At 41.1% G+C, this 16,540-nt stretch overlaps 1 protein-coding gene across 5 annotated transcripts in view; it reads left to right on the forward strand.

Moving 5' to 3' along the window:
* Window positions 1-16,540, forward strand: part of Olah (oleoyl-ACP hydrolase) — a 40,622-nt gene that overhangs the window by 17,616 nt on the left and 6,466 nt on the right. For all 5 annotated transcript variants that reach the window (XM_087896376.1, XM_087896375.1, XM_087896377.1 and 2 more), the window contains exons 2-4: window positions 678-775; window positions 5,562-5,692; window positions 16,329-16,467. In XM_087896376.1, the coding sequence (XP_087752502.1) occupies window positions 744-775; window positions 5,562-5,692; window positions 16,329-16,467 (302 nt within the window). In that variant the 5' untranslated portion in view covers window positions 678-743. The remainder of the gene's footprint in view (window positions 1-677; window positions 776-5,561; window positions 5,693-16,328; window positions 16,468-16,540) is intronic.

Here is a 16,540-nt window from a genome sequence, read left to right on the forward strand (position 1 = left end):
TCACAGAGATCCACCTGCCTCTGCCTCCCGAGTGCTGGGAGTAAATGTGTGTGCCACCAAGACCTGGCTGTTGTCTTGTTTTTGTTTAATTTTACTTTTAGTTATCTTGTGGTTCAAGGAGCCAATTCTTTTTTTTTTTAAGCAACAGCAGTTTCAAAGTACCAGATCTAGTAAATCTAGTAATAAGTCCCCCCCTACTTCTCTACATAGGATCTCTATGTCTTTCTTAATATGTAAAAGGGCAAAACTTTATAAACACCCAGAAAACTAAGATACCCATTTTCAAGACAAATATCTCTACTCTCACTTCCCAGTAGGTTCTGTCTGCTGACCCGGGCATGTTTAGCTGCTGGGCATTACAAAGGATGTATTCTTGTCTTCATGAATGTTATCTAAAAGTCCTGCTAATGTGTGCAGTGACAACGGTCTATAAACAAAGGACACTAACACCAGGCTGCCCTATACTGTGTTGCCTCTAACCTTGCTTTCCCTTCCTTCCTCTGCATCTTCGTACATTTCCTCCTCTACTTCTTCCTTTCCCTACTTCTTCCTCCTGCTTTCCTCTTCTTCTCCATCCCCTTTTAAAGCAGACTTTGGAATGATCATCATAGTCAACGCGTTTAAAAGAAATCTGGTCAGTCTGTGCACATAAAGTTTACAGGAGATTTTTGCCTTAGGGAAAGTTGAATTCAACAAGGACACAGCAGATTGCGGAGAGCAACAGTTTCTTATCATCTCACAGCATGGAGACAAGAGTCCACACCAAGAGAACCAGGTAGGCTACGTCTGGGAACTCCTGGCTGTCCTAAATCCATCTTTGGTGCTTCAGGACCCCAGCTTTGTTAGATTATCTTATTAGATTTAGAGAGGTTTACCCCACATCCTCTCCAGCATAAGTTGTCATCAGTGTTTTTGATCTTGGCCATTCTTTTACAGGTGTGAGATGGGATCTCACAGTTTTTTGATTTGCATTTCTCTGATGTCTAAGGATGTTGAGTACTTCTTTAAGTGTCTTTCAGCCATTTTAGATTCTTCTGTTGACAGTTCTCTGTTTAGGTCTGTATTCTGTTTTTTTTATTGGATTATTTGTTCTTTTGATGACCAATTTCTTGAGTTCTTTGTATAGTTTGGAGATCAGCCCTTTATCTGTCCTAGGGTCAGTGAAGATCTTCTCCCATTCTGTCTTATTGACTGTGTCCTTTGCTTTACAGAAGCTTCTCAGTTTCAGGAGGTCCCGTTTATTTTTGTTTTTCTCAGTGTCTGTGCTACTGGGGTTAAATTTAAAAAGTGGTGTCCTGTGCCAGTGTATTTAAGTGTACTTCCCACTTACTTTTCTATGAGGTTCAGTGTGATTGGTTTTATGTTGAGGTCTTTGATCCATTTGGACTTGAGTTTGTGCATGGCAATAGATAAGGGCCTATTTTCATTCTTCTACATGTTGATATCCAGTTATGCTAGCACTATTTGTTGAATATGCTTTTTTCCCCATTGTATATTTTTTGCTTCTTTGTCAAAAATCAGGCTTTTATAGATGTGTGGACTAATATCTGGGTCTTTGATTCAGTTCCATTGGTCCTCCTGTCTGTTTTTATGCCAACACCAGGTTGTTTTCAGCACTGTAGCTCTGTAGTAGAGTTTGGAGTCAGGGATTGTGATGCCTCCCGAAGTTCCTTTATTGTACAGGATTGTTTTGGCTATCCTGGGCTTTTTGCTTTTTCATATGAAGTTGAGTATTTTTCTTTTGAGGTCTATGAAGAATTTTGCTGGGATTTTGATGGGCATTGCATTGAATCTCTAGATTGTTTTTGGTAATACTGCCATTTTTACTATGTTAGTTCTACCTACCCAAGTCCATTTGAGTCATAACACCAGTTAGTTTCCTTATTTCTGTTAAGTTTCTTTCTGGCAGACCTGTCCAGTGGTGATAGTGGGGTGTTGAAGTCTCCCACTATGAGTGTGTGGGGGTTTAATGTGTGATTTAAGCTTTGGTAGTGTTTCTTTTACATATGAGGGTGCCTTTGTATTTGGGGCACAGACATTCAGTATTGAGATTTCCTCTTGATGGATTTTTCCTGTGACTAATATGAAACATCCTTCTTTGTCTCTTTTGATTAATTTTAGTTTGAAGCCTATTTTGTTAGATATTAGGATAGCTACTCCAGCTTGTTTCTTAGGTCCATTTGATTGGAATTTTTTTTCCAACCCTTTACTCTGAGGTGATGTCTGTCTTTGAGGTTGAGGTGTTCAACAGAAGGATAGATTCTGTTTTTATATCCAATCTATTAGCTTCTGTCTTTTTATAGGTGAATTGAATCCTTTTATATTAAAGAATATTAATGACCAGTGATTGCTAGTTCCCCTTATTTTAGTTTTCATTGTTGGTGATGTTATTGTGTGTGTTTTTCCTTTCTTTGGGGTTTGCTGCTGTGAGATCATCTATTGTCTGCGTTTTGTGGATGTAGTCATCTTTCTTGGGTTGGAGTTTTTCTTTAGTATTTTGTGTAGGGCTGGGTTTGTGGCTAGGTATTGGTTAAATTTGGTTCTGCCATGGAATATCTCATTTTGTCCATCTATGGTGATTGAAAGTTTTGCTGTCTACTAGTCTGGCCTGGCATCCATGGTCTCTTAATGTCTGCATAGCACTTGACCAGGATATTCTGACTTTAATTGTTTCCATTGAGAAGTCAGGTATACTTCTGATAGGTCTGCATTTATATGATACTTGATCTTTATACTTTGCCGCTCTTAATATTCTTTCTTTATTTTGTGTGTTCAGTGTTTTGATTATTATGTGGCAAAGAAACTATTTTTTTTGGTCCAATCTATTTGATATTCTATAAGCTTCTTCTATCTTCATATGCATATCTTTCTTTAGGTTGGGAAAGTTTTCTTCTATGATTTTGTTGAATATATTTTTGTACCTTTGAGTTGGAGCTCTCCTTTTTCTATCCCTTCTATTCTTAGGTTTGGTGTTTTTATGGTGTCCCATATTTCCTGGGTATTTTATGTTAAGCTTTTGTTAGATTTAGTATTTCCTTGAGATTCTCTCTCCCATCTCCTTTATTCTGGTGTTTATGCTTGCATTTGTGGTTCCTGATCATTTTCACATATTTTTCCACTTCTAGAATTCAGTCTGTGCTTTCTTTATTGTCCATATTTCAGTTTTTAAGTCTTGAATCATTTCTTCCATATGTTTGATTGCTTTTTCTTGGTTTTCTTCCGTTTTTTTTTTTTGTTTGTCTTTTCCTTCATTTCTTTGAAAAAAGTTTCATTTCCTCTTTAAGGGCCTCAAACATTCTCCTAAAGTTATTGTTTAAGTCATTTTATTCTACTTCATCTATATTGGGGTGTTCAAGTCTTGCTGTTGTAGGGCCACCAGTTTTTGTTGGTGTTGTGCTGCCCTGTGTGGTGTTGAGTGTGTTCTTACCTTGTCTACCCATCTTTTCCTCTCATTGGTGTGGCTGGGGCTGTGTCTCTGGTGATCAGTCTTCCAGGTGCCAGTGTGTCCAAGGCTTAGAAGGTTGCTCCTCGTGGTGCAGTCAGGGCTATGGTTCCAGTTACCCTGGAGGTCATTCAGGGTTCAAGAGGTTGCTCAGCATTTCCGGGTGTCATTCTGCAGTCCCAGAGGTTGTTCGGACCTGCTCCCACAGAGACTGCTTGCTTGTGCTTGCTCCTGCTGAGGTCGCTGACTCAGACCTGGTCCAGCGTAGGTGGCCGATTGGGGCCGACTCTGGAGGAGGTCGCCTGCTTGGACCTGCTCTGGTAGAGGTCGCTGGCCTGGGCCTGTTCCCGCAGATGTCCTGGCTCCGGCCTGGGTTCCCACGCCTGGATATCATAAAGCCGACAGGAAACTGATAACTAAAAGGAATTTTCAGCTCTGAGGTGTAGCAGGACCAAATTGCCCCAAACCATGATGAAGTAACTGGTAGTGAGCTCCCAGCACTTTGGGGGTCTACTCCTCCTGCATTTTTTTTCTTTAAAAAGTGTATTTATCCCAAAGAAACTGTCACTCATGACCATGTATTAAGTATCTCACTTTCCTCATGATCTCAGTTGTTTTATTATAAAGTGAAAAGTCCCCTATGAGAACAGGGTATCTAGAAAGATCTCAGTTCATCATTTTTTAAAACTGTTTATCAAGACCAAATGTCAAAACATAAATGTGAAAGAGAAAAGATTTGGTTGGAGGGATGGCTTAGCAGTTAAGGACACTTGTTACTCTTGCCAGGTTTAGTTCTCAGCACCCAGATGATGCTGATAATATGCAACTTCAGGTCTAGTACTCTGATCCCCTCTTCTGGCTGCTGTGGGGAGTGCATGCACCTGGCACACACATTCAGGAAAAACATTTATTTATTTATTTGTATGAAAATTACATTTTTTTTTTTGGTTTTTTGAGACAGGGTTTTTGTATCACCTTGTTGCCTGCCCTGGAACTCGCTCTGTAGACCAGGCTGGCCTCGAACTCACAGAGATCCTCCTGCCTCTGCCTCCCGAGTGCTGGGATTAAAGGCATGCGCCACTACTGCCCAGAGAAAATGACATTCTATTTCAGTCCATAGTTCTTGAGCCCTGCTATGTTGGTCCTATAGAAAAGTGGACATGCCAGGGAAATGCATGGCAGAGTGAAGAAGTTTAAGACCCTTTAGGAGGGAGGAAAGGGGAGAGGAAAAAGGCTGAGAAAGAAAGCAGGCCGGAACTCCAAGAGCCCCTTCAACGGAATACCTATAGTCACCTCCCTTCCTCCCACCAGTTCCCACTTCTCGAAGGTTCCTCCAGCTCCCAATATCACCATCATTTGGGAACCAAGGCTTTAAAACATGAATTTTGAGGAACACTTACAATCCAGATTGTAATACTGATACCTTTATAAAAAAAAAAAGACAAAATATTCTTAAAATAATTATTGTAAGGCATATGGTTTCTCATCTGGGAGGCTTACATATCTTTGCAAGAAATTTAAAGATCAGTTTGGAAGCTTGTCAAGAGAGGTTTAAATTGTGGAGAATAAAAATATATCATATATCCATATAGGATGGCTGTTTAAAACAGAACTCCTTCTATGATGAGTTGTTATTAATGCATGATCTTGCTATAAAATTTCTAATAACATTATGCACAGGTTCAAAAGTATTGTCTGTCAAACACTTAAAAAGTAGCAAAATTTCACGTCGTGAAAAATTAGTAGATGATTTATAAAGTGCCTCTTGGTGGTGGTGGATGCCCTGAGACTACAGCCGATGAACTGCTTGAATAAAACCATTTCCTCCCCTGTGAAAGAAGGCATGTCTGAATTGATAGCTACATCCCTGTAATTGAACATACAAAACAAATAGACATTTCATCCTTCTATCTATGTCCCTTTGAATTCAAATAATAAAACATAGACAATTTAAACCTTTGGGACCTTGCTTCTTGGAAAAAGAAAGGCAATTACTTCATTTTGAACATATGCACTATGTAGGTAAATGAGAATTATCATTAAAACACACCTAATTCAATCTTGAGCTCTTATCTGATATAATTCTGTGATGCTAAATGTATTTGAATTTTCGTTCTAGGAATGAAAACATTTTGAACTGCTTGTATCAAAAGCCTAATGCAGTTTTTAAACTGATTTGCTTTCCCTGGGCCGGAAGTGGCTCCATTTATTTTGCCAAGTGGGGCCAATCGTTCAATGACTTACTGGAAGGTATGTTGAGTTTCATTCTGTTCTAAGTAATTTAAGAAGCCCAGTAACACCTGGGAAAAGGAACTTGAGTGCATGAAGTTTTCTGGATTTGTGGACCTCTAACGCTTATTAAACTGGGAATAGTCTCAGTCATTATTCCAAGCTAGAATTTTTGCCTGTCTCCTCCCTGTTATTTTGACATCATGGGATACTGCACCACGGGCCACTGAAGATCTTCAGGGTCTTCGGTTCCCTCTCCATGTGCCTCCATCTGCACTCGCTGATCTGATTCTTAGGGTGCTCGTCAGGGGACTGTATCTCGCAGCATCATGAATCACGTCTTCTCAGTGATTTCCAGTTACATTTTTCCCTCCCAGGATTTCTCTCTAAAACTATAATAATGTTGCTTCGTTTTTAAAATTAGTCTATATTTAAGTTCACAGAGCGATTCACTGCTTTGTTTCCTGGCATAGAACACGGCTCTGTGGTCATATCCCACCCCTTCTCATTCTCTCTTAGTCCTCCATGCCGTGTTCCTTTTCACATCCCTTCTAGTTCCCATTGGCTTTTGTCGGTGGCTTCTCCTCCTACATCCCACCTATTAGAGGAAGCAGGATACTTGTTTTACTTAACACACTAAAATGAAGTGTTTCTGCACTTCAAAGGAAACAAGAGTGAATCTGTTCTGTGTGGGCACACCCGCGTGTGGGTGGAGACCAGAGTCAGAGGACAACGTGCAGACTTCAATTCTCTCTTTCCACATATGAGCCTGTGGAGTCAAACTTAGGTCATCGGACTTGGCCGCAAGTGCCCTTACCTGTTAAGCCATCTCACATGAATGTTATCATTTATAGGAGAATGGATAGAGTCGGAGGCTCTTGTGTCCTTTGAAGTGCAGAAGCATTTCATCTTAACATCATCCCTCTTGTCAAACTTCCTCTTAGACTCTGAGGTTTTAGAGTTGCCTTAAGAGAGTTATATTCAGAAGCTGTTGTGGTGGTGCAATTATTTAACCCCAGCACTTGGGAGGCAGACACAGTAGGATCTATGTGTGTTCAAGACAGCCAAAGCTGCATAAGAGAGAGGCCATGTCTCAAAATAAAATAAAGTGGAAAGAAAAAAAAAAGTATAGTTAAAAAAGAAGGTTACATTGCCTGAGCCTAGATCTTAAAATGTTTCTGTAGTTTCTCGGGAGAGGTCTTCTGTTTGTGTGCTGGTGTTCTGAAAAGTACTGATTGTTATGGTTTAAGTAAAACGGAGCTGTTGCTGAGGGGCACAGTAGCAGAAACGATGCATGTCTTAGAGTGCAATGACCATTGGGCCATTTGACTGTGGCAGATCACGAGACTGTGGCGGGCCACAAATTCAGCTGGTCCAGGCAGGGAACCCCTGAGTGGTCTGCAGGCCACAAGGGGCAGTGAGTTCCAGGCAGGGAGTCTAGGCAGGGAGCCCTGTGGCGGTTGAGAGACCCGGAAAGATAGGCACATCATGCAGAGTGAGGGTGGATATTTATTTAGTGGGTTATGGAAGGGAAGGGGAAAGGAGAGAAGGGTGATGAGCAGAGAGAGGAGAAGAGAGAGAGGGAGAGAGAGAAAGAGAGAGAGACAGACAGACAGACAAACAGACAGAGGAGGGGGAAGGGGAGTAATAGGGAAAAGGGAGAGAGGCAGAAGCTACCTCTTCAGGAGATAAATGAAAAGGGAAGAGAGCTCAGACTGGAAGCAGAAGAAAGATTCGCCTGCCTCCATGTGGACAGAGTAGGTGGGGCTTGTCTCTTAAAGGGACAGGACACACCATTACCCTGATCATGATAGTTTACTGTTTAAATTTTCTGAATGGGATAACCCCTTACTCTCCAATCCCTTATGTTCCTTCAACTACTTGATTTTGTTCATCAATGATGCATTCTGCTGAGGGTTTTCTGTTTATTTGTTTTATTTATATATTTGTTTATTTTTGTTTTTCCTTTTCATTTCCAAATCTTCAGAAACTTACAGCGTTCCAACATTGCTGCCAATTTTTTTGTACAATGCCCTGAATTTCTCTTCCAGTTGAGTGTTCCTTTGAACTGATTTTCTTGTTCCATTTGTTTATGGACTTCTTCCTTGAGATGATTTTTTCTGTAGTAGACTTTCAAGTAGTTGTCTGATATGCTGTCTCAGTCCGGATTTCTTTGGCTGTGAAGAGACAGGATGACTGTGGCAACTTTTATAAAGGAAAACATTTAATTGGGGCTGGCTTACACTTCAGAGGTTTAGTCTATTTTCAGGGTGAGAAGTGTGTGGCACACAGGCAGACATGGTGCTAGAGAAGGAGCTGAGAGTTCTACATCTTGATTCTTGGGCAGCAGGAAATAAACTGCTGTGTATTGGGCATAGCTTGAGCATATATAAGACCCCAAAGCCTGCTTCCACAGTGACACACTTCTTCCAACAAGATCACACCTCCCAAATGTAGCACTCCTTATATGGACCAAACATTCAAACACCTGAGTCTATGGAGACTATACCTCTCAAACCAGCACACATTCTAACTATTTTAATATGTCTTGACTTAATTACTGAGGGTTATGAGCTTTTTTTAAGAGTCGAATTTTATGGCCTTTCATCTTTATTCCATGTCTACATTGTACTTGGGCAGCTTTGGGTATGTGTGTTACTTTCAGTTTTAGCTCTCAGTCCTCACTACCATTCAGAGGGGAGAATGTAGATCTTAATAACAACTGAGAAGCAAACCAGATGTCTAAATGTGATAGAAAAATAACTGAAGGCATCAGCTACCTCCTCAATAAGCAACTAGGGAAAAGGGGCTGAGGATAATTCTCAGATGAACTGGGATTTTAAAAATTAGTGAAGGTAAAGGCATTAATACTTACATTAAAAGAGAAATGCAGACAGGGAAAAGAAACTAAAAAAATCAAGGTGAGAAGACTTAGGAATTGAAGGTATAAGAAATAACAATGAGGGGACTGGAGAGATGGGCTCAGGCGTTAAGAACACTGGCTGCTCTTCCAGAGGTCCCAAGTTCAATTCCCAGCAACCACATGGTGGTTCACAACCATTTGTATTAGGATCTGATGCTCTCTTCTGCCATGCCGGGTATATCTTTAGAGCACTCATACATAGGATATAAATAAATAAGATTTTAAAAAGTTAAAAAGAAACTTCTGAATTTAAAGAAATAACAGCGAATTAAAAACACAAGAAAACCAATACAGAGCAAGGAAAACCAATATTATTCTTCTGCTGAAAAGGAAGAAGACGTGAATGCTATGTGCCCCCACAACCCCGCCAACATCTCTTTGAAGTGTACTTGGTATAGAAGACACACAAGTTGGACCCAAAGGACAGTTGCAGGTTATACTCCATCCTGCTGAGGTGTGCACTATCATGGCAGCTTGGCCAACTTCCTGTCAGAGTTCCCCATATTTATCCCACCAGAGCTGCCGGGATAGCGCAGGGCCTACCTCAGGCTGTTGTCATTAGCCAATATGGAGGACCAGTTACTTGGGTCTTGCCTGACAACATCAGCACTCTGCATATGGGCAGGGCAGTGGAAAATGCCCACATAGGGTGTTCCTACCAGTAGACTCCCGGGCTCTGAGGGGTAGAAGCAATCGGGGCTGGACCAGTTTCTGCTGCTAAAGCAGGGCACAGGCATCTACATCCTGGCCATGCTATTCTCAGCTCCAACCCTTGCTCCATTTATGCACAACTAGACTTGATCCTCTTCCCAGAGGTAGGGTCAGAGTTCCCACCTCCAAGCACTTTTCACTCTCCTCTCAGCTTGGCCCACACTTCCCAGAGGAGAGAGTGTCTACCAGCCAGTGTGTGAGTCACAACCAGTCTTCCGATTCTCGGGGTGGACACTCACTTAGCTAGTGGAGAAGAGTGGCTTTGGAACTTGGGAGATATAAATACCCAGGGCCTCTTGCTGAAGGATTTGCTGGGAAGACGCTTATGAAGCTCTTTATTGTAGTGCCCGTGAGCATGCCAGAAGCACAGTGAACCTTTGCAACTCAACCCCTGTAGCATAGGTAATAGACACCCTCCCACTCAGAAACTACACTGTACAGTGAGCGGTCCAGGCTGTGTACCTATGCAGCCTTCCTCTTCTTACTTGCTAATACCACAGTGGGGAGGTGTCTCTTCCTTCCCTTCTGTGTTGTCCAGTGTTATAGCCCTCTGCTGATTGCACACATCTGAAGTTTCTGGGGTTCACCTAGTTTGTCTGTATTGTTTACTATGTGCTCCTGTGCTGTTCCGTGTTACCTGTTCCCCCCCCTGCAGCATTTTCAATGCTCTTTCAGGCTCATGGAGATTCGGGTATTTTTTGAGTGTCTAAAATCTGCCATCTTCCGTCTCTGTAAACTCCTTTCTAAAAGAAATAGATAGATAGATAGATAGATAGATAGATAGATAGATAGATAGATAGATAGATAGATAGATGAGAGAGAGAGAGAGAGAGAGAGAGGATAGATGGTTGTTATATTACTCTGGACAGCTACTAATTCATGACCCTCCTTCCCATCCCTCTGGGTGCTGAGAATTACAGGTGTGAGTCCATGCCTACCTTACCTTTATTACAGGTGTGAGTCCATGCCTACCTTACCTTTCTTCTTCTTTTGTTGTTGTCTTTGAGACAGGGTTGCACTATGTAGCCTTGACTGGCCTATAACACACTTTGCAGATCAAGCTGGCTTCAAAGTCATTGACATCCACCTGCCTTCACCACGCCTGGCTATTATCTCTATCCTTGTAATACCTTGACACATTTAGTGTGGTCAATCAAATAATTTAAAAGAAGGATGAGCGAGTTGTACTTTCTTGCTGCAATCTTGACTTTCTAAATCAGAACTCTTGCTCTGTGAGAGTGCCAATACTTGTAATTTTTTTGTTTTCCTAGAAGTAGGTCTCAGGAGCTGGACAAATTGCTGAGTTAGAGCGCTTGTCTTACAAGCACAAGGACCTGAGTTTTGTCCCCAAAAACATGCATGAAAATACCAGGCATGGTGGTACACACTGGCAATCCCAGGACTGAGTTGGAAGAAAGAGGAGGACCCTGTTTCTATAGGAAGTCTAGGTGAGACCCAGCTTCAGAGGAGGTAGTTCATACTACTGAGGATGACACCAGAGATTCTCTCTCTCTCTCTCTCTCTCTCTCTCTCTCTCTCTCTCTCTCTCTCTCACACACACACACACACACACACACACACACACACGCAAACACACACAAACACACACACACACACACACGATTGAGAATTCTGCATTGTACAGTCACTGACAGCTCTAATACAGGAGGGAGCTGGAAAAGCTCGGTTCCTTCATTACAGCATTCTCTCCTTTCTGGGCAAACCTTCATTTTCTTCAACTGTTCCCTGATACCTGCAAACTGATTTGTGTATGTATCTTCATAATTTATTCCTTTGCTTCTGTTTTTAAATAAATGTTGATATACTACAAGGTAGTTCTTTTTTTTAGATGGAAGTTTCTGTCCTGCCAATATCCCACAGTCATTCAGTCCCAAAGAGACACACAAAGGCTTATATTAATTATAAACTGTTTGGTCTATTAGCCCAGGCTTAGTATTAACTAGCTCTTATAATGTAAATTAACTCATAATTCTTGTCTATGTTTAGCCATGTGGCTTGATACCTTTTCTCCGTGAGGCATTCTCATCTTGCTTCCTCTACATTCATGTTGCAACTGCGTCTCTGCCTCTTTCTTCCCAGAATTCTCCTACTCTGGTCTCCCCACCTATACTTCCTGCCTGGCTACTGGCCAAACAGAACTTTATTAAACTAATATGAATAACAAATCCTAGCAGTGTACAAGTGCATTATCTCACAGAATTTTTCTTTTTAAATAATTTATATTTTAAGTTTTCATGCAAGTCTATTTTGTATGCCATGTATATTTCTTTTCATATCCTCTACCCCTCAGTAACACCTTTGTCTCAGTAATTTTACTGCTGCTTTCATGCCATAGATACATATATGGTTTATGTATTTACATAAAACAAAGCAGCATAAATGGGAGAAAACATACAATATTTGTCTTTCTGAGACTAGCTGAATCCATTTAATATGATTATTCCCAGTTGTATCCATTTCCCCACAAACAATATCATTTCACCCTTTATGAAAAATGTTCCCACTATATGTATAGACCACATTTTATTATCCATTAATTTGTTGGTGAACACTTGGGCTGGTTCTACAATTTTTCTGTTGTGAATAGTAATGAAAAATCCATTGATGTGTGAGTGTCCCCATGAGGGGTAGACTTGGAGCCCATTGGGACTGGACTGCCTGGAACATTTTTACACAACTGGTGGACTGTAAACTATTCCAGTCAGCTCAGAAGACAGCATGAAGTTTTTTTTTATTTCAAATGTAATTGTTAAAAGAATATTGCATTTTTAGATGCCTGTGTTTGCCTGCACGTTCACATGCACATCATGCATATCCAGTTTTCATGGGGGTTAGAAGAGAGTACTAGATCCCAAAATGTCTCAAGCCACACTGTGGTTACTGGAAACAAATCTGGGTCCTCTGCAAGAGCAGCAGGCACCACCATGCTTGCTGCTTCTGATACTTCTGAGAAGAAAAAGATTCACTTCAAGATCCCCAGTGTATCCTTTCCAACGTGTCTAACTCTTTCTTCTAAAGTGACGCATCTGCATACTCCGACCCCGTCTTGGCTTCAGTTTCACAAGTTAATAGGTCATAGAATGAATGACAGATCAACTATTTGCATTGGAAATTGTAGTTCAGCCCTAACCATAAAACTGGTTCTAACAAGCTAGAAAGTCTTGGGAAATTACATATTGACTCTCAGTCTTAACTTTCTAAGCTGCAGAAGGAGACTTCGACCTGAGTTTCTTTCTCATGATTCTGCTTCTACTTTGTGAAAATTTCTGTGATTCTTCCCCCTTAAGTGTGATGAATGCCCACAGATAGTCTGTGACTGCTTATATAATATATACATTCTCTATATCAAGTACAAATTTTACTATATAGCTATAAGATTTACATTTTCAACTTTATCTTTTTCTCCATTTGACATGTGAAATCTCTCTTCATTGTGTTCTGACTTGCTCTCTCTCTCTCTCTCTCTCTCTCTCTCTCTCACTTCCTGTATTTCTACATTACAAAAGTGAATATGCTAAGTAGACATTTGTAACTGGGGATGTTTACCCATTAAGAATCTCAGTGGCTTGTGACTTTTCCTGGAAAGATGCAAACAAATGTCCATTTGTTCCAGATAGGGCACTAATGTCAGACCAAATAAAAAATCCCACCAAGCCTATCTTAATGAGCGAGCAAGTTTGGGGAGGTTACTTACAGGAGTGTGAGTGAGATGTTACATTACAGGACATGAATAACACATTACCAAAACACTTATCCCAACATAAATGATGAAAATTGCCTCTCTGGAGCTCCCTGTGTAGCTTACAAGTAACCCTGCTGGTTTTAAAGTCTCTTCTCTCCAGCAATAGTAACTATTTACATAACCTTTGGGAAGAGCCTTCTGGGTCCTGTAAGTTTAAGGAACTTTATAAGACTTGTGAGTTGTTGACACCTTTAACCATGAAAGTCTTGTTGACTTTAGAGGCAATTGCTATGTAATATGTAAGCTTTAGAAACACCAAGAGTCCATTTCAATATTGTTTGATGTTTCTGTCTCCAAATAGTACCTTGTCAGATAGTAAATATAACCCATGATTTTTTCTTGTTTCCATTTATATCTTTATGTAAACCTTCTGTTCTCTTTTGTTTCCTGTTGCTGTGATAAACACAATGACCAAACTTGGGGTTGGGGGTGGGGTTTATTTTAGCTTACAGGGTTCTATAGTCTATCATCAAAAGAAGTCAAGGAAGGTACTTTAGGCAGAAAATCATGGAGCAAAGCTTCTTCCAGGCTTGCTCCCAAGCCCATGTTTAACTACCCTTCTTAAACAGGCCAGGATCACCTGCCAAGGAATGAGACTGATCAGAGTAGGCTGAGTCATTAATTAGCATTATGAAAATGTCCCACAGACACACTCACAGGCCAGTATGATAAAAGTAATTCCTCAGTTGAGGTCCCTTCTTTCCAGATGTGTCAAGGTGATAGCCAAGATTAGCTACCACAGCCTCCATTTATGTTTTGGTTTATGTTTGCCAACCCTTTCTGAAGCACTTCTTGTTGAGTGAGATTCTTCTATTATAACATAGAGCTAAGTTCTGTGACCTACCACCATCTAGAAGTCTTTTCTCAAAACTATAACCCTCCAAGTAAGTAATAAAAATAGAATAGGAGTCCCCAGCTTTAGTCCACTGGTTAGACCAGTGAAGCCCTTGTATTTGTAGAGTAGTTCTCACAGCGCGCATAGGTCACTGTTGTCTGAGTGCTACTTCAGCTCTGTGAAGGGTTTGCTTTGCTGCTGTCTAGTTTGCACTTGTGTGTTTGTGTGTGTGTGTGTGTATGCGCACGCATACTCATGCGTGCTCGCACATGCGTGCATGTCCATACACACACATGGAGGCCTGAAGTCAACCTTTAGATTGTTTTTCAGAAGTTTTCCCCCCTGTTTTTGAGACAGGGTCTCTCACTAGGACCTGAGGTTCTCTGGTTAGGCTGGACCAGAAGACAGCAAGTCCCATGGATTCTCGGCTCCTGCCTCCCTGGCCAAGCACATCCAGCAGTTTACTAAGAGAACTGTATTCCTAGCCCCTTGAGCTAACATCTTACCTTAGTTATCCTGAGTCAGTTTTCTCAATCACTAGAAACGTGATTTCAGATAAGAGGTAATCATTGAAGAGGTTTCCCTTCATTTTTAATTTTTTTAACACTTTTTTGTGGGGGGAGTACAGCATGTGCTGAGCTTGTGTGGAGGTCAAAGGACAACTTTCAGGAGTCAGTTCTCCCTTGTCCTGCAGCTCTGAGGCCAGACTCAAGTCATCAGGCAGAAGTGGCTTTTATGCTCTGAGCCATCTTGAGGACCCTACATTCTTTTACAGTGGGGTTCCCTGTTTATTCAAGGATATTTTACAGGATTTCTTATGAATTTTTCTGACTCCCATAACTGCTCTTTTGTGGCAATCTTCTTTTTTGTCATGAATTCTTTTTATTTTATTTGTATGGGTGTCTGTCCCATGTCAGTGAGGTACCCATGGAGGTCTGATGTTGGATTTCCCAGGACTGGAGTTATAGAAGGTTTTGAGCCACTGTGTGGGTGCTGGGAATCAAGCCCAGGTTCTCTGGAAGAGAAGCCAGGCTCTTAACTGCTGTGCCACCTCCAGTCCCTGTGCAATCTTCTTTGTTTTCTCTTCTTTTCCTAGTTCTCTCTTTCCTCTTCTCTGTATCCACAGATACTTTGTCCTGTCTGCTCACAAAGAAAGGATTTATTTTTCGATTTTGAAAAAATAACTTTTGTCTTTTTATTCATTTTTCCCCTCACAATCTTTGTGCAATTATTTGTCTAATTCTAGTCAGGATTTTAAATTTCCAAATTATAAAGATCATTTTTACATTTCTTGTTGGAGTTAATACACTTGGGAACATTGTTTTTTCTCCTCCATGAGTTCCTTAATAAATATTTTCACAGGCCAGAGTTGTCTGAGCCTCCCTTTCTGTATTTGGTATTAGGTTTACCCTTGTGTTGGATTTTCCTCCTAACCAGTAGTACTGGGTATGGGGGTGATGCCTTGCTAACTCAGTTCCTTAGCTCACGGGTGCCCTCTTGTGTTGGTACAATGAACTGTAGTTTAGAGAAAACTTTGGTACCTTGTTTGGGTAGGTTGTGGTTCTATATTGTTTTTATGTTTTAATACCTTCATGTTTCTATAGAATTTTAGCTCCATCCATTTCTTTCTTCAGACATTTTCTCTTTATAAGGTATCTTATTGGAAATGGCTTCCCAGCTTTTCTCTGTTCCCTCATGAATTTTAAAACCTTCTGTTCAGTGGTGGCACACGCCTTTAATCCCAGCACTTGGGAGGCAGAGGCACATGGCTCTTTTTGGGGTTGAGGCCAGCCTGAGATATAGAGCTAGTTCCAGGATAGCCAGGACTACAAACACCTGTCTTGAAATACAACACACACACACACACACACACACACACAAAATTCTTAATCTTTTCCTTGTGGCTCCAGCTGTACATAGCTCAGCTCAAATTCTTTATTTACTGAAAGAAGAAAACACAGTCATTCATATATGAATGGATTTTAATGACATTATTATAAGAACTCTCATTTATTTGAAATGGATCCTGTTTAGTCTGCTTTCTGTGTCTGTGACAAAGACCATGACCAAAAGCAGCTTGGGGGTAAAAAGGGTTTATTTGGCTGACACTTTCGGAATAGAGTCTATTGTTGAGCAAAGTTAGGGCAGGAACTCAAACAGGAATTCAGGACGGAAACCACCGGGAAACCTGTCACACATCCATCAGAAGCAAGTCTTTTAGTGGACTCCAGATCCAATGAAGTGACAACCAAGCTTGACTTCACAGCCACCATTCTGGGCTTGACCATTATCTGCTTCCTTGAAATTGGTGACATCATGTAAATCTAAGACCTTTTACAAGGCCAGGGCATCTCATCCATCTGTGTTAACCTGTTACAGCATCTCAGAGTTATTTGTCTGTGTGTAAGTGACTTGTCTCTTCCAGTGCATTCTGTAAGGCTGGCTGGACGAGAAACTCGATCCCAAGAACTGTTCGCCAGTGACATCTACCAGATAGTTGACGAAATTGTGCCTGCTCTGCTTCCCGTTGTCCAGGATAAAGCGTTTGCATTTTTTGGCCACAGGTATTTAACTTCTGTTGTACACAGCAAGGTGCCCGCCCCCTGTGTGTGTGCGCGCGCACACACACTCATATGT

This window comes from Myodes glareolus, chromosome 14, assembly GCF_982192425.1.
Source record: "Myodes glareolus chromosome 14, mMyoGla1.1, whole genome shotgun sequence".
Lineage (NCBI taxonomy): Eukaryota > Metazoa > Chordata > Mammalia > Rodentia > Cricetidae > Myodes > Myodes glareolus.